At 44.8% G+C, this 17,743-nt stretch overlaps 2 protein-coding genes across 2 annotated transcripts in view; one reads left to right on the top strand and one right to left on the bottom strand.

Annotated features, from left to right (window-relative positions):
* Window positions 1–3,539: 3,539 nt before the first annotated feature.
* LOC115401047 (zinc finger FYVE domain-containing protein 1) lies at window positions 3,540–11,909 on the bottom strand. Its single transcript, XM_030109185.1, has 12 exons — window positions 11,716–11,909; window positions 8,461–8,742; window positions 7,684–7,906; window positions 7,381–7,598; window positions 7,115–7,221; window positions 6,723–6,831; window positions 6,541–6,638; window positions 6,209–6,326; window positions 5,876–6,046; window positions 5,599–5,791; window positions 5,008–5,106; window positions 3,540–4,741 (listed from the first exon to the last, which is right to left on the bottom strand). Exons 1-12 carry the CDS (start codon window positions 11,830–11,832, stop codon window positions 4,509–4,511), a joined length of 1,968 nt encoding a protein of 655 aa, XP_029965045.1. The 5' UTR covers window positions 11,833–11,909; the 3' UTR covers window positions 3,540–4,508.
* Window positions 11,910–13,504: 1,595 nt separating this feature from the next.
* The window catches only part of dpf1 (double PHD fingers 1), a 49,677-nt gene continuing 45,438 nt past the window's right edge, over window positions 13,505–17,743 (top strand). Inside the window, exon 1 of the mRNA XM_030108100.1 lies at window positions 13,505–13,597. Coding sequence (XP_029963960.1) covers window positions 13,566–13,597 — 32 coding nt within the window. The 5' untranslated portion in view covers window positions 13,505–13,565. The remainder of the gene's footprint in view (window positions 13,598–17,743) is intronic.

Genomic DNA, 17,743 nt, shown 5'->3' with positions numbered 1-17,743 from the left:
GTGCCAGTGTCTGATATATTAGACTGTTATTATTTTTTTAATGTTCACAACACCCTAAAAGGCCCAAATGTTATTTTTAAAATAGAATCAAGCGTCCATTCAAATCTTTTTTAACCATCTTATGAAGCTGCCTTTTTTGTTATTCGCCCAACTTGAATTTTTTTGCTGTTTTCAGCTGAATATTGGGCCTTTCATCCCGTTTTGTAATCTTACAGGTAAATGAAAAGGGTGCTCAGTTCTTTATATATAGGAAGATATTTGACCCATACCCTACTTTATCACATTGAATGAAGATCGACAAGGAATGAATTTTGCTGATTTTGTTTTATGTGAAAGGCACGGTATAACTCTACTGATGCCTTTACTGAATATTTTCCCATGAAAAGTACAATACGATATTTATTTCATTGATCTTATTGTCATAGAAGGGTGAGAAGTGGGTCTGCATGGTGATGTAGTGCTGCTGATATAGAAGATGTACTAATGGTGTGGAAATGACTTGAAGCCAAAGCCATTTGGGAATAGCTGCTCTTAACATTATTTTGAAACTCTTTATTTTGCCACAGACAGCCGGAGCTACAAAAACATGGGCAATTCTATGGAGGCTGGTGATTTTGGTGTATTCATAGATATGCCAGTGTTTGGTTTCACTGGAACTGTTTTAGGAAATAGAAGAAATGGGGATCTGCAGCTTTCTTTGATGAATTTTTTAGGGTGCGATCGATGGAAAACTTTGCAAAATCCACATATAAGTGTGTAGAAGAAGAATGAACTATCACTGCATTCAAGAAAAACTTGAACACGCTATAGATTTTTTTTTTTTGAATTATTAAACAGTCATGTTATTGAACGTTGCATCATGACACTGGGGTTGATCCCAGATGGGAAAAGACAAGCTGCCCCCTGGACAGGTCAGTAGTGCAAAAAGAGACGCAGACAATCACATTCACACCTGCGGTCACCAATAAACTCAAAACACATGTTTTTTGGGTTGTTGGGGGAAACTGATGGAATAAGCTGTAAAATACTCTTGTTGCAAGGTGAGAGTGCTAATCACTACACCTACGTAGCAAAGCCATTTCTCAGGATAGGCACACAATAATCACAGCATGAGTTGGTTTCCACCTGCTTCAGCGATCACAGTCTGATCCCAAACCTGGCGCTGAGGCATGGAGTTTAGGCAGAAAACTGGTGTTTTTGTCATCAGCGAGTGAGAGGTGTCCGCACGACGCATTTTCCACTGGACTGAGGAGGGAAAGAGGAAAGTAATAACGGTGCTGCGCACAGCGAAGCTCATCGACGCAGCAGAGACTCTGGGCTGAAGCCAGCAGCAGCGGCTCAGCTCCTCTGTTCAGTCACAGTACTCCAGATTCCCACTCATTCACCAGCACAGCATGGTAACCTGAAAGTGTGGGTTTCTGCTCAGCAGAGGAATAAACACCAAGCAGACAGAGTAAACATCACAGTCTTCCGCTCAACAAGAAAGCAGCATTACAAAAAATAATGTGAGAATGCATCTTTTTGTCCGTATTTACTCTGAAAATAATGTGCTGCAGGGCCTGGAATCCGTTCAGACGCTTCCCGCCCTCTCGCCTGTCTGAGGCCTGGGAATCGATGGAAAGCATAATTGGTTTTTCAAGGAAATGAACATTTCCTCCTGGATATTAATCAGTGATATATTAGTGTTCTAAGCATCAGGGACCATTTACTATTTAATTATTTTCATAAGCTTCAGCTAGGGGATGTGAGGAGAGAGGACTTCAGGTGTGTGCGTGTGTGTGTCGTCCTTGTGTCTTTTATTTTGTAAGACCACATAACATAAACATGAAGAATATGGAGAGGATAATAGTGTGTAAACCAGACACACTGCTCCAGGGCTAATAAACTTCACTGCCATAAGAGCCTTTTTTGCCACTTTCCATCAAAGAAAATTCATCTGGAGCCTCCAAAATATACTAAACCATTTAAATTGACCATGTCACAGCTTGTAAAACAAATAGACAATTTAAAAAAAACCCCACCGTATCTCTTGCTGTGTTCATGAAGTTTCATTAACTGATTTAGAACAGTGCAAATTTTAATGTTTAGCTATTTTAACTGTTTGTTGTTATGCAGTTAACATTTTGCTCTATGTCAGTGTGCTCTAATCTATTTCAGGATCATCTTTATATATTTCTAATAGTGTAAGCTGTTTTATTAGTTTTAGCCATTTCAAAGTTTTGGGATGATTTAAATGTGCATTGTTGTTATTTCTTAACAAGTTGAATGCACAAGTCAATGTGCATTCTCAAAAGTCTGGAAGAGAGGACTTTGTTTCCCCATTATCACAGTAAACACACAGCTGAAGGGGAGACAGCAACATTTCACAAAAGCACGATACAATCATGTCCTCAAAATAAAAAAGATAAAGGGCAGAAGCACGTCACCAGAATCCATTTCTTGAGAGCAACTTTGAGAATAGAGGATTAGAAAAAGAGGTAAATTGTTGCCGAAATAAGATTTCAGGGAAGGATTTATTGTTTCAGAGGAAACACAAGCAGCACAAAGGTTAAAAAGAGGACACATGGGCATTTCAGGCTGTTTGAAAACTAAAGCAAATCTCATTGCATCTGACTCCGTGTCGCAGTCTGTGTATCAGTCCTGTAAACTTGTTAGATGCTTCGGTGGAAGCACAAGAGAGCTGCTGCTGCTGCAAACCACACTCATCACCTATACTAGGATTTCTATTTTTTTTGGAAATATATCAGACCCCGTCACTCCAATGGGGTGCTGGTTCAACTCCCGGGAGGTTGCTGGTGGCTCTGGGTGGGATGGCTGACCTTGACTTCCACCTGGTGCACATAAAATCCCTCCTACAGTATTTGTGGTCGTAATGTGACCAAATGTGGAAAAGTTCAAGGGGTGTGAATACTTTTGTAAGCCACAGTATTTGAGGTTAACTTGTGATCCTAAATTGCACGGCGTGAGCGTGTCTGCCCTGCCTTTCCTCCTGGACTTCATAAAGTGAAATGCAAGATCGACGCAGCTTCACTATGAAGCTGCTTTCAATGTTATATCTGCTCTTCCACCTAAAACAGTGCAATCCCCAGTGAATTAATTAAAATCAGCTTTTCTTATTATTAAAAATTAAAGTCAATGTCTTATAATTACATTTTTTTTGTCTTTGTAAGATTATCCAGCAGAGTGATTTTGTCCCTCAGGCCAAAGACAGAATCATATACAACATAAACTCAAACTCTGGAGAAATCAGTTTGTCTTTTAAAGCAGCCAATGATTGGTACTGCACTGAACGAACGCAAGACTGCCTCCATTTTTCAAACAACACATCGGGATATTGTACTAACTGCTTTAGATGTTTCTATTCAAAATCTTACTCGTGCTGCATTTGACTAATCAGTGATTTTCCATCTTCTTCACTCGGCCTTCAGTTTTTCCAGTTTCACAACTCTTTTACTTACAATTAATGAGCAAAAGAAACAAATCTCACTCATCTTGTGAATTATCTGTGTGATAATATTCAATCAAGGACAAAGACATCTATCAAGTGACTTTTGCACACATTAGTTCTGCTCTAATTTTATTTATCGAGCTTCATTTAACATATAAAAAAAATTGTCGATAGAAGTTTATTCAAGAGAAAAAAAACCCATAAGATCCGTACAACACATACACACAGTAATGGCCTTTATTGTCACTAGTATTCGTATTTTGTGTTATATGAGCACCTTTCAGGTCTCCCAGAGTTGTGCATGTGTATTTATTAACATTAAATCCTACACAGGTGCTTCCATACACTCGGAATGTCTAAATGTCTCAAATCGCAGGTCTTTAGTTCGTACTCATTTCAGCAGACACAGAGGATCAAGGCTGTGAATGACAGAGCTCTATAATCAGGCACAGAGAGTCTCATTAGTGTTTGCACATATGATGGAGACTAATGAGCTTTAGGAAGAAAACAAAAGGCTGTATAGATTCCCCACAAAGGCACACGGTGCTGCAGCTCGCGTCCGCTCGGCCCTGAGAGAGGCGGGAGCACGTCCAGTTGCATTTCTGATATGGAGTTGGAGAATGTCAAGCAGCACAGGGTCACTTCCTGTGACGTCTTTGGAAAAGGGTCAGTGGTTGTTGGGATGTTCGATGGTGCAAAGTCCTTCGTGCTTTGAAAGCTCCCTTCATTCCCTGTGCGTCCCTTCTACGCGATTCACAACTGACAGGCTGGACAGACGGACGTGAAGCTGTACTGAGAGCAAAACAGAGGTAAAAGTCTTATGTTTAAAGCAGCGAGTTAAAACAAGCAATCCGCGCCGCAGTAAATCTACGATTTGCTTTCTGAGTAACTGACGGAGAGGAGTCCATTGATGAGATGAAAATCAGATTCCAGCGGCCATTATTTTCAAGTGTCTGAGCAGCCTGTCGTTTCACACAGAGCCGATCCTGCCTGGTCGGAGCGTCCTCCTCAGGATTCACAGTGTTTTCGCCGATCGACGTGGGGAAAGGCTGTCTGGTGGTTACAGGGCGTCGCCGCTGGCGTGGCAGCTGTCGCACACTCGGACCGGGTGATCCCAGCCCCGGGACGGCACGCGCTTGAGGTGTGTTGAGCACGGGCCGCACACGCCCTGCCCGCACACCCGGCAGTGGTGCTTGGACATGGCCGGAGTGAAGGTCTTGGAGCACTGGTGGCACTGGGTGATGTCCTGGTCCGGCACCCAGTAGTCGGGCCGAGCCACGTCCTTCACCAAACCTGAGAGGAAAGAGGAAAGAGGAAAGAGGACTCTTTAAGGGCTTTTCTAATCGTAGTTTTAGCGTCACATGACCGATTTTATGATGATAACATGGCTCAAGCAGATGCAGAGCATTGAGACCAGCTCTCAAAAGCAATCCTTACATTTTCTGTTCCACACATGTGATAAAGTATACGACTGATGGAGTTTTAATTCAGTTGATGCTTGAAAACTTTCGTCAATGAGACGCTTTACAAAAAAAATAATGAATTTCAGCGGCACTTACAGATAGGGTAGTCCATGGCTGTCGACACCATGTCCAGAGTAGACTGGGCCACTTCTGTCACCCTGCGTGCGATCAGACCACGAGGCTCCACTTTGGAAACTGAAACACAGAGTTATACACACACACAGACATACGTTAACATGGCAAGAATATCAAATACAACAATATGTGTTTATTAGAAGTCTTGAATTCTCAGTGCCACAGACAGACAAAAGTAGGGAATGTAAACTAACTTTAAATCATTAAAACCAGCATAAATTGAAGTTCCTTTCCAAAAATTCTTGTCAAATAATATCAATACACTTAATGACTTTAAAAAAATCACCATGACAAGCCATTTATATTAACAAAGAGCTTGCAAAACTGGCATAAACTGATCAGAACAAGAGTGAGACTGATTATACGATTGTCTTAATAAAGTTCACGTTTCCTCCCTATATTCTAATCCCTTCAATTTGATGCAGATTTTACCAAATAAATGGTTGAACTCTCACTGAATTTAGAACATGTGAGGTGAAAGTTCTGATTTGATTGTATCTGCAGATCTGCTGCACGTCCACATGCTTCAGTTCGGGGCTGCACATGTCTCACCCTGGCTGCTGGTGTCCGGCGGACCCCCCTGGCGGTAGCAGGCTTTGCACACCCGGACCGGACTGCTGCCCCACCCCCTCTCTGGCACCGGCATCCTGTGGCTGGAGCAGGGGTGACAGAAACCCTCGCCACACGACCGGCAGTGGTGCTTCCTCTCCGCCTCCTCGAACACCTTCTGACACTCGTGACATTTCTGAGAGGGCGGGGGAGGGAATCAAACCAGTTAACTAGTTTCCGGGGGAGCTGTGAATGTTTTCCGTCCGGGCGTCACACTCACAGTGATTTCTGTGTTGGGTCTCCAGTACGGAGGGGCCACCTGGTCTGTGAGCCAGGCGGTCACTGCTTTGGTGGGGCCTGTGCTGTACTCGGACACTGACTGGATCACGTAGTTCATCCCGTCCAGGACCCTCTGGGCGGCGTTCTGGTGGTTGGCCATGAAGGTGTCAGACTGAAAGCAGAGACACACAACAGGATCTTTCTGAAACGGACTTAAATGCCGGGTAACATATTATTTCCTCGTGTGAAATTCAAAATCTCAACAAAATGTTGAAAGAAATCCTCCTGCTTATTGTTACTTTTATGCCCCCCCACCCCCACCCGGAGTACTCACCCCCTCCCAGACGTGCTTCACTTCCGATCGCACCACGCCGCTCTCGGGGTCCTGGTTTCCCATCCAGTACTGCCTGCTGCGGTAGATCACGCCACAGCTGGCACACTCCAACACGTATCTGACCGGGAGGACAGAGGGCAAGAGGAGAGGGCGACGAGGGGAGAGCCAGTGGGAGGGGCAATTAGAGGGATAATTGGTTCAGAGGAAATGAAAGTGTAGCGTGTGTGTGTGTGTGTGTGTGTGTGTGTGTGTGTGTGTGTGTGTGTGTGTGTGTGTGTGTGTGTGTGTGTGTGTGTGTGTGTGTGTGTGTGTGTGTGTGTGTACTTCCGTACCCTGACCAGGCGTACTTGGCCAGTCCGAACCACGGGTTGTCAGTGGAAGCTGAGGTTTTGGGAATAACAATCACTTCTTTGCCTCCTTCGTAGCATCGCTACAAGAAACAAGAGCAAAACGTAAAACAGACCATTTACAAGAGGTTAGATTTAACGAAACAACACCGTTCAAACCGCCTCACCTTACAGATGAGGACTTTATTGTTGAACTGATGAGCGTACTGGCACAGTCCGTCAGCCATATGGGGGACCCTGTCTCTGAGGTGGTTCATCCCTTTTTTACAACGAATGCTGGAGGTTCACAGCAACATGAAAGATGTTAGAGACCAAGACAGAATCTCATTCACAGTCAATATTGCAAGGAACAATCCATGGCAAAATTTGAAGGAAAAAAAAAAAAATCACGATACTGAAATTCAGAAATAGTGGACATATTTCTGTCTTTAATTGTTGTCTTCAGACAGAAAAGATCACACCATCACAAAAAAAAATTACTGGATTTACTTCGGGGACCAACATTTAATCTAGGTTGAACTTTTCAGGTCAGACTTCAGCTGCAGTGGTTTCGACTTACTTGCAGCTGAGGCAGACAGACGAGCAGGTGAAGTACTCATCTGGGAAGAAGGAGTACAGTGTCATCTTGTCGTCGGATAGTTCCCCGCAGAATCGCTCGCTCAGAGCCTGCGGAGAAACCAAAAGGAAGGTCAGGGTGGAGGAAACGTGGACATAAAACCCATTAAGGGAAAGAAGAACAATTTCCCCTGAGTATAATTCAAATAAAAATTCCCTTTTCTTCCGTCTTTCTGCTAAAGCGCTCTAAAGTTCTCCTGCACTACTTACTTCCAGGGCCTGAAACACGATGCCGGGCTGGCGGGGGGAGCGTGTGTGAGTGTTCTTCACTTGCTGCGTGACGGCCTCCAGGAGCCGGCTGTAGTCAGTGGGAGGTGTGATGGTCTGCGTGCCCACGTACTGCACCGAGCTGAAGGCCTCGGTCCCCAAATTCAGGTCGTGGAAGCGCTTCTGGAGGAGCGTGTCGGCCTGGCCGGCCACCTTCGAGTCTGCAACAGAGAGCGATAAGATCCAAATTTAACCGATAACCAAAACTGATGCGACGTTGCACTTCGCAGCGTTTCGTTTGGCTACCTTGGCCCAGCAGCTGAGTGTGCGTTGTTTCCTGGAAGACGATGACGGCGGGCCCGAGAGAGGAGAGGGGCACGTCCAGGCCGCAGCGGCTGGACAGCGCCCGCAGCTCCGGGGTGAAGTGCTTCAGGTAGGCCCCCGAGGCGCTGCTCAGGAACTGAAACATGTCGTTGTGGAGGCGCTCCGCCCGCGTGCGGTACACCACTATGTCAGACACTGCCAACACCTGGGGACAGGACAGGAAGGAGTCCGTACTCAAGGTTTGATCACAGAAGCTGGACTGTGATTCAAGGCCTTCATGGATAAATCATCATGGTCAAAAGAGCAAATGCGCCAAAGCTCACTGTGTCCAAACACACAACCTGGAAAATAATTGCAGTAAAAATAATACTGACCCAGTGTGCAACCCATTAACCCATCCAGTTCTTCTTCACACACTTCCCATATCTTATTGGCGAGCTGTATCTACAGGGAAACGCTTAATATGTGTTCAGATTATCCTCCTGTGCTTAAAATCAGAAATCCACAAAATGTGCAAACCCTCCTGCACCTGTGTGCTCTGCTGGAGCTGCTAATAACGCCTCTCAGGATCTATAAATGACTTACCCGGGATTGAAAAGTAATTATTTTTGGATTGCATCAAAGTACTAAATTCCCAAAGCATTGGCTGAAATTGAATAGCAGAGCGCTTTTTTCTTTTTTTTTCCCCTCCACCGTATGCGCGAACACAGCTTATTAGTTTATTCCAGCAAAAAACAACCAGCGGCCACTTGAAATTACCTTCAACAGCAGCCTCATTCTCTGGTTCTGATTGGCCGCCGCTCCCAGGAGACCCTCTGTATCCAGGGCGACCAGGCCGAGGGTGGGGTTATAAGCGGCCCACACCCCCACCGTGCAGGAGCTGGGGGACTTGGAGGTGAAGAACACGCTCTTGCCCTGGAACAAGATGTGATTGAGCGTGTGCGACTTGCCGTCGCCGGTGTTGCCGAAGATGGAGAGGACCTTGACCCCCGCGGCGTCCGCGCAGCCGAGTCTCTCCACGAACTCGGACTCATCACGGACCTGAAAGGGAGAGGAAGAGGGGGCGGTTATTTCTTGATGGGATTGCGTTTGGAGTGGAACATTAATGCACCTGCTTTAATTCCCCAATGGGAGTTCAGTTATTTCAGTGATCTATAAATGGTAAATCGTTTGTTTGATCGTTTGCAGAATTCTCAGATGAATTAAGGTTTTGATCCCAGTTCATAATGTTACGCAACAATCACTTGAATTCTAAATGCATTTTAATGGGGAAAGTACATGTGGGAGACATTACAGACACGTGTTCTGCAACAATGGCTCCCAACCACGGGTCTGGTTGAGGTTCGGAGGGGTGGACTGGGAATAGAGCTCTGAGGTTATCACAATTAGATTAGCACATGTTGGGAACATTTCCTGAACAGACCTGGTCATTGTACGTCCACTGAGACCATGAGGCCCTTTAGTCCCATATGGGATGAATAAGAAAACAAATCAAACTTTATTGTCATTAAGTTGTGCGAGCAGGGAAAACTCTGATGACCCTTTCAGCCGCACCTAACTACTCTCAGGACGGCTGTTTCTCTGGCGCCCTGCACCTGGAATGCCATATTGCAATGTCGGTATGCTCTCCACTACACCTCTGTAGAAGGCCTGGAGGACTCTGGTGAGAAGAGAGGCTTGTTTCAGCTCCCTCAGTACATGCACTCTCTCACTCTCTTTTGGGCCTGATATGTGATCACTGAGGGTTTTTTTTTCTGCTCAGGTCCTTTGAGAGCTGCGCTTTGAGGAATGTGATGGCCTCTACTCTCCTCACTGTGCAGCTGTTGATACAGAGGGGAACACGCTCAGGCCGTGACCTTGGAAGGTCAATAATAATGTCTTTTACTTTATTAATGTTGAGTTTCAGGTGGTTCTCAGTGCACCAGGCCACAAGGTGTTTAACTTCTTGGCAATTCAACAAAAACAATAGCTGCTATGTAACCCAAACAAGCAAAGACTTGACGATGATTTATACAGTATGTGGTTCATCCCTGTGGATGCCACTTTACCCAGGTCCTCTTTGTTTAAATCTTGGAATCTTTCAAATTTAATCAAAAATAATCCATAAAACACATGAGTGCTAGACCAACCGAAAGCAGGTAAAGTAGTTTCATATAAAGTAGAATTAAGTACAATTTATGGCTTCATTCTTAATAGTGTGCCAACTTATTTGGCACTCAGAGAGCGCAGACCTCCGCCACAGCTCAAATCAGTCACCAACAACAATAAGAACACCATATATAATAAAAACATTTTATTTCCCCCCAACACAAACAATGTATGGGAGAAAGCTGTTTGTTGTATGTTCATATCTCAATGTGTTGCCTCATAGTAACCGACACTCTGGAATCCCTCTATTTTTGTCTGTTCTGGATCCTGGTATCCGGAATACTTCCGTGATCTGGATCAGCAGCTGACATCTCTTAGAGTCATTGAAGAACTTGCACTGTAATTTTTTGCTAAGCCCCCTTGTCATTTATGTTGAGTTATGCCGAACTATGTCAAAGACTGCCCTATCTCTCAATGATAAAGAATCCTTTAAAAAATTCCTGGATCCAGACAGTGATCCGGATCATCACCAAAATTTCTAAGTTAGCCCAAGACCCACCTTTCCACAAAGTTTCATTGCAATCCTTCCATAACTTTTTCCGTAATGTTGCTAACAAACCAACCAACCAACCAACAAACCGACGTGATTACATAGCCTCCTTGGCAGAGGTAACAATACAATCAAAGCAGTCCGCTAAAGCACACAGTGTGTACACTGAAACTCCACAAAGAACAACACACACACAAAGGCAATTTAATTACCTCAAATACCTGTTTTGGATTATAAGATCAAACCTAAGAACTTGGAGACACAGGAGAAGATGCAAACTAAACAGAAAGACCTTCAAACCAAAACAGTCTAAATGAGTCAGTAACGAATGAATCATTTAGGCAGCACCTGCAGTGGTTAGCACTGCTGCCTCACAGTGAGATCACAATGGGTTCATACTGGCCAGACTTCTCTGTGGAGTTTGTATGTTCTCTCCATGTTTAAGGTTTTCCTCCCACAGTCCAAAAATATACATGTGAGGTTAATCGTTGCCCCTAAATTGTCCCAAGGTACGAAAATGAATGTGTGCAATTGTCTGTTTATGTTTTTGCCATGTCCTCACCCACTGCTGCCTGGACTGGGTCCAGCGATGAGTCACTCAGACAAAATAAAAACTTCACATCACGAGCCTGTCACATCATTTGAAATGCTCTTAGCAGATGGCCCTCTTTCCAAAGCTGAGCTAATTGATTTCCTGATATGTAACCAATTCCATGCGAAGGTATCATAACTTATATCAACATAATACACATTGCTCTGTTTTATTAAACACTGCGCATGTAAGTTACTCGGCTATATGGTAAAAGGGACTGCTGAGACCTTCTTTGGTGCACTTAAAGAGGATTAAAACATGTCTCTCATAAGTACAGAGATAATCATTATCGCTTGTACTTTGCACAAATGTAGCAACAACGTAACAACACGATTCCTCCAGGTCAGCCGTGCTGCATGAGTCACCAGGGACTTTCCTACAGAAACACCCATTTGCTTCCATTAATTAACGCTTTGGCTTGAAGTTCCCTCTAAGTGTCGGGAGGATGGACATAATATTAAAGAGATAAACGAGATGTGTGTTCCTCTCCGATGTTGTCATGGATCGGATTCATATCAATAAACTCTTCAATTCAACTCCGTACCAAGCGGTCTAATATCTTACACGATCATTATGACAACTAACACATTCCGAGGCCTTCGCAGAGTCAGTGTTTTCTTTAAACACACGTATGACCTTCCACGGAGCCAGCGTTATCCTGAAACACATTTTAAGGCCTCCATGGAACCAGTGTTGTCCTAAAACACACTTTCAGGCCTTCAATGTTTTCTTCCGTTTCCTAGCTAAGCAGCTGTTAGCATGATGCTAACTAGGCTAACTTTACCTGCAGGTTTTCTTGATCGTCCACCAGCAGGAAGCTCCGGGAGCGGTCGGAACCCTCTTCCGGTTTCACTGGACTTATCGATATGCTCTCCATCTCCTTCATCAGGATCTCGGACATCGTTTTTTGTGTCACTCAAAACATTTTGCTGAAACGAAAGTTCATCGTGACTCCGTCAATCACAACAACAGCGCGTGGACGCTATGGGAGGAGTCGAGCAGTACGTGCGTAGTGACGTAAGACACACAGTGTCTGCGTTGATGGTCGGTGCCTTAGCACCATCGTGTGGTCAAAGTCTGGTACAACATATTCACACAAACCTTCAGGAAACTTCTGACGTCCAAGAAGAATATTAAAGCGTTAAATTAAATGAGATGACCCACATGCACTCACGCCTCTGGTACTGAGTATTTCTTAGAGTTCGGGTCATTTACGTAACGTAATTGCATTGCCATGTTCCACGAAAAGTGATGCAGATTTTTCAGTTTGGAATTCATATTATTCAGGATTGCATCAAGGACTGAATCAAAGTTTCAGTTTAACTGGCAGAGGGTGTTTTATTGGACTACTGCTGCCATGTTAGAGCTGCTTCCTAATGTTCATTAAATATTTGTTAGCACAGATCTATAAATATCACATGTCACCGAATGGCTTCAGAGCGGCGCCACTGCTGCGAACATGACTGGAGAAAGAAATTCCAGCATCCCTGCTCTCACAAATCTGGCTGGGCTCCATTTAACTATCCCCTCTCCCCATTCTTTAACAAATTTCTTATTCCCACCATCCCTTCATCCTGGCATGACAGAAAAAGAAATATTATTGTTACATTGCTTAAAAAAAACTGAACATTATTGAAACTAATCCTTGGTTGTTTTCTATTCTTCAGCAGACAGTTTGAAATAAAGGGATAAAGATACAAGGGATAAAATGGATTGGTTCAAGTGGATGAAGGTTGCAAAGAAAGAATGGAGTAGTTGGGTCCCAGTCTTTCTTTGGGCTCAACCATGAGAGACAAACGTCTGAAAGAATCAATTATAAGCCTACTCCCAACCCATCACCCCTGATTAATGAATAATTAAAGATACTCAGTGCTGGGCTAACCTAACACAGATAATATAAAATTAACTGTCAAACCACCTCTAGCGCTGTATTATGAAGAAGCAGAATCTGTTAATTCCTGTAAATTGCTATGTAAACTTGGCAGAGGAGCTAAAGCAGCATAGGATGCAGTTAATCTGCTTAACCACTACTTTGCAGCAGAACAACTCCTGCACTTAAAGTGAATTGTTGTTTCTGTTCATTTGCATTATGTTGTGTTTCTTTCTATTTGCACAGACAGATGTCTACAAATCCAATTAGTATTTTTTTTTTTAAAAATGGTGCATCATTTCCAAGTGCATTTGCAAGGAGTCATCAGTGTGAGAAAATATCCATCATCCAAGACAATGCCCTGGTGAGAGTGCCATCCTCAGACTTACAGCCCAACCTTGACATAACTGGGAGACGTTTTTTTTTTTTTCGCCCCCCCCCCTCTCTATTATTTCTGGTTGGTGGTGGTGGTGGTGGTGGTGGGTGGTGGTGGGGAGGTTTTGCCCTTACAAGTCCGAGGCGGGACCGTGGTCCACTTAAAAACCGCTACCCCGCTGGTACTTGTAGTGCCCCCCTCCGCGGCATGTTCATGTTGACATGCGTAAAAAACTACACTTCCCCAAAGCTGTCACGGAGCGCTCCCGCTTCCCATTGGCCGCGCGCTGCAGCCGCAGCCCCAGAGAATGAATGAAATTGAAAATAGCTGCTACATTACATGTACAATACCGGGCTCTGCAGTGTTGCATTCTATCATACTATATCAAATGGCCACAGCGGTACAGAACCCCCTCAAATCGTAAGTTACTGCACATTTCCCGTGCGTCCGCGTCTTTCTTGTGTTTGTGCATGCTGTCAGTGCAATTTAGGCACCCTTAAAAAATTCCCTGATATTTCTCAGCATGATCACGTCTATATACATGCAATGCATACAGCAGAGACCGGGATAATGCCAGGGGGATGCGATTCTACCCCAAAGAAAAGTTCCATATTTAAAGCTGTTGTTTTTTTCCCCCCCTCTGTTTTCTTCTTCTTCTCTTTTTTTTTTTGGAGGGGCAGACTGATTATTGTGCGCTCCGATGCTGTTCATGTAATGATTTTCAGTGAGCCATCAGCAGCGTGTGTGCAGGGATATGGAGGAATGCTGGAGGTAGATTTGGGTGACCCGGTATGTCCCTTGCCAGTGCAGCCAGCCAAGATCACGGTCAAAGCCAGGCTTGGAGAGGCAGGCTCGCCGGGAGGAAGGCGGCTTAGATGGCTTTACAGGACCTGTGCGCACGCTTTTTTTTTTTTTTTTAATTTCCTTCTGGAGGGGTAAATGAACAGAAAAGGGGGGTAAACAGGTAGGCAGGAGGAAGCGCACTGTCCGGGATTCAGGCTGCAGCGGCACCTTTATCACCGGACCTCTCGGAAATACAGAGGCTGTGGTAAATACGCTCGCTTGCGCGTAAAATAGCGACTGTAATAATGAAACATATTCAGCCTTTTGCGTGCACCACAGCTGATCTTTTATTCCTATATGAGGCGAATCTGAAGCGGAATGCTTCCCGTGAAGTTTCTTCTGTGATGATTCCCCTTTGTGCTGGATTTTATTTTAAGGGGGTGGTCGTTATTGTAGGTTTTTTTTCTTTCTTTCTTTCTTTCTTTCTCTGAGGTTGATTTCAGCGGAATGCAGACGCCTGCTGCCCGCCTGGGCTCCTGGCCAAAAAGGTGGCTGATGTGCGTCTGTCAGCGGGTACTTACAGTGATCAAGCCAAAAAAATACACACGAGCACGCAGGCGCGCACGCACACACACACACACACACACACACACACACACACACACACACAAACAGACGAAATAGCTAGAATACAAACCTAAAAGGAGTGATGGGGCGCGCGAGCACACGCACGCATGCAGACACATACACACCAAGCTTGGGCAGTTTGAAACAAAGAAAAGTCACAAGACCTATCTGCAAAAAAAACAAACAAACAAAAAAAACAGGGATGCTGTGCAGTTTTTATAACCTGTGCACAGATGTGGAGTATAGTGTGTGTCTGTCAGCCTCTCTGAGTCTCTGAGGTGGAGACAACAGGCGACATTTCGTGCATTTCCATGCAGGACTGTCATGTATGTGCCTGCTTTTGAAGAGCACTTCACAGGAGAGAGAAGGGACTGGATTGCAATTTGGCAACAGCCCTGACTGACAGTGGTGGTATTCGGGAGGCTTTTGGTTAAATGCATTTTGCATTAGAGCTCAACACAGTCCTGTACAAACCATGAAATAGAGTGCGAGATTAATATTTTTTTTGCAGGTTTGTTCATGCTCGAAAAAGCCAGCACGTGGTAATGTTGCATCATGACGGGACGAATGGACAGGTGATGTGGATGATGGGGGGAACTGTAGAGCCACTGAGTTTGGCCCCTTCCTCTCCTCTCCTCTCCTCCTTATCCTCCATGGGATGCTCATTCAAGCAATGCAAGAGTGTGGCCAGATTGCTCCCAGAGGCCCTCTGTGACACCATGTCAGTGGATTAAATTGACTGATTTGCATGGAGTATATACCAGGATGGAGAGAGAGCAGAGACTGTGGTATGGGCAGGAGATATGATGGAGGGGGGTGGGGGGGGGGGGGGGGGGGGGGGGGGGGGGGGGGGGGGGGGGGGGGGGGGGAGAGTCAGAAAGCAGCTCAGGACCAGTGACTAATGAACAAGTGCTCAGATTTGAATGGTCGGCATTTCATTGATTTTCAAGTGCCTAAAGTTAGACAAAAGGTTAAAAAGAAGAAAAAGTACGGGCTACAAAACTCTTAACCAGTCTCAACACTACAGGGGTGCCTGATCACTGCTTTCCTCCAGCAAATGAACGGAAATAAAGCTGTATGTATTTATTGCACAAGGCCGCAGCAATCAAAGCTGCCTTTAACATCTCACCAACTGTATAAATGCCATCGTTACGCAGTACGGGTTTAACTACGTTCCAGTTACCACACTGCGTTTGGCTTTTAAACGAGCCCTGGTAATTAGTACGTCTACAAACAAACTTGCTATTAGAGGCTTACAAATTAGAGGCCTATCCTGTAAAATGGGCCAAACAACCAGCGAAATTTGGTTCAAAGTCTGCCCTAATAGGGTGGCTGGCTGAGCGCCGGAGACAATCCCTGTTGTGCGCCTAAATGTCCCTGAAACTTGCTCAATATAAGCAATAAAGGGCAGTTAATTGTGAGTATGTGAATTCTGCAGGAGGCGATTGCAGGTTGTAAAGCTGAGTGTGAGAGGGACTCGGAGCGTGATGGCCAGTTGACGTGCGAGAAAGTACAGCGGAGTTCATTTGTGCATGAAGGCATATCAGTGGAGAGGAGCAGCTATAGAACCGATCTACTGGCCATTTTCCAACCACCCTTCTCTCTCTCTCTCTCTCTCTCTCTCTCTCTCTCTCTCTCTCTCTCTCTCTCTCTCTCTCTCTCTGCTGGATTAGAGACTCATTTAATCTCTCTTCCTCTCCTGTGCTATCCCCATCTCTCTCTCACTCTCTCTCTCTCTCCCCCCTCCTATATCCCTCTCTGTCCTCCCATCACCCACCTGCTAACCTTGTCTTACACTTTGCCTTCCTCCTTTCTTCCTCACTTTCTCTACCCATCACTTGTTCCACACCGTCTCCCTTTTGTTCAGCCATTTCCTCCCTCTGTCCTGCTTCCCTTTTTTCCGTTTTCCCTCTTTTTGGCCTCAGACCATCAGAACCTTCCCTCCCCTCCTCCCTCTCATCACTCTTCTTTACATTGTGAATCCCTACTTTGGTGTTGAGCAAAAGCTACAGCTGTGCATTCTATCAGATCTCTTCAAACTGTTGAAAAGCCAAATCCAACTGTACTTTTGAATGGGACTTAGAAATCTGGACACTCTCCTGACAGAAAAGTCTTTTTTGTACTACTAGTCGTAGTAACAGGACACATTTATACTGTTTTATAAGAAAGATATTCACAAAATCTTTGCAGCCTGATGAAGTAAAAAACCCTTAAATGGAAAGCTTGTTTTGGGGAAAGTGCAATTTAATGAAAGCAACAGCAGGAATCTGACTTTGTGACAATCACTGAGAACTCACAGGTGGCAGAATTTGTCAAAATGGCAGCGGATGTCACACATATTTCACCATATTACTTCTTTGTGCCGGTTTAAAAAGAGGGAGATGTAGATAATCGCGTGCTGTGGCGTTGGCAGCCGTTGTGGCGAGGCCTATATAATATTATTTCTGCCCTGCCTGACTGAGCCCAGCTAAATGAGTTCCATGTAATAACCCAGCACTGTGTGCAAACAGCCCCGTGTGATGGCTGAAGCCACAGCCTTGCCATCCATTTCTAGATCATTCCTTCTCTCTCAATCTCTTCCCTTTCATTCCCTCGCTCGCTCATTTGTGTGGCATCACCCGCTCGTATGGAGGCGCACGCATGCACAAGACAGGGAGGCACGCACACTGTTGCACTCTTTTCCTTTTTTTTTTCCCCCCCTCCTTCTTCATTTGTAGGGGAGTGAGCCTGAGGTCTGATGTTTTTAAGGGTATTTCTTTTTCCAAGTTATTCCTTTCATCATCCCCCTTATTGAGACTTTCTGTCTGTTTTACTTTTTGCCTTTTTTTTTTTTTTTTTTAAGGAAGACTGAATAGAGATAAACTGAGAGAGAGAAAGAGAGAGACATAGATAAGTATTTTTAGCTCTATGACCTATTTCTCCAGTGCTACCTAACTGACTGTCAGTCAGCTCCACTGCTTTGGGACCTTGCGTGATTTCCAGCCAGAAATTTGGAATTTGTACTTCTGGAAACTCGAAGTCCAAACAGAATAAGTGTGGAAGGTGAGGGAGTGAAGGAGCCTGGTTTCTCTGCTGTTTACCTCTCCTCTCCTCTCAAGATCATTTCCCCTCTCTTGTCATTCCACATTTGTATTATTCCCACTGCCTGTGTGTGTC

This window comes from Salarias fasciatus, chromosome 14 (assembly GCF_902148845.1).
Source record: "Salarias fasciatus chromosome 14, fSalaFa1.1, whole genome shotgun sequence".
Classification (NCBI taxonomy): domain Eukaryota; kingdom Metazoa; phylum Chordata; class Actinopteri; order Blenniiformes; family Blenniidae; genus Salarias; species Salarias fasciatus.
This window is presented reverse-complemented; position numbering and strand designations above follow the sequence as displayed.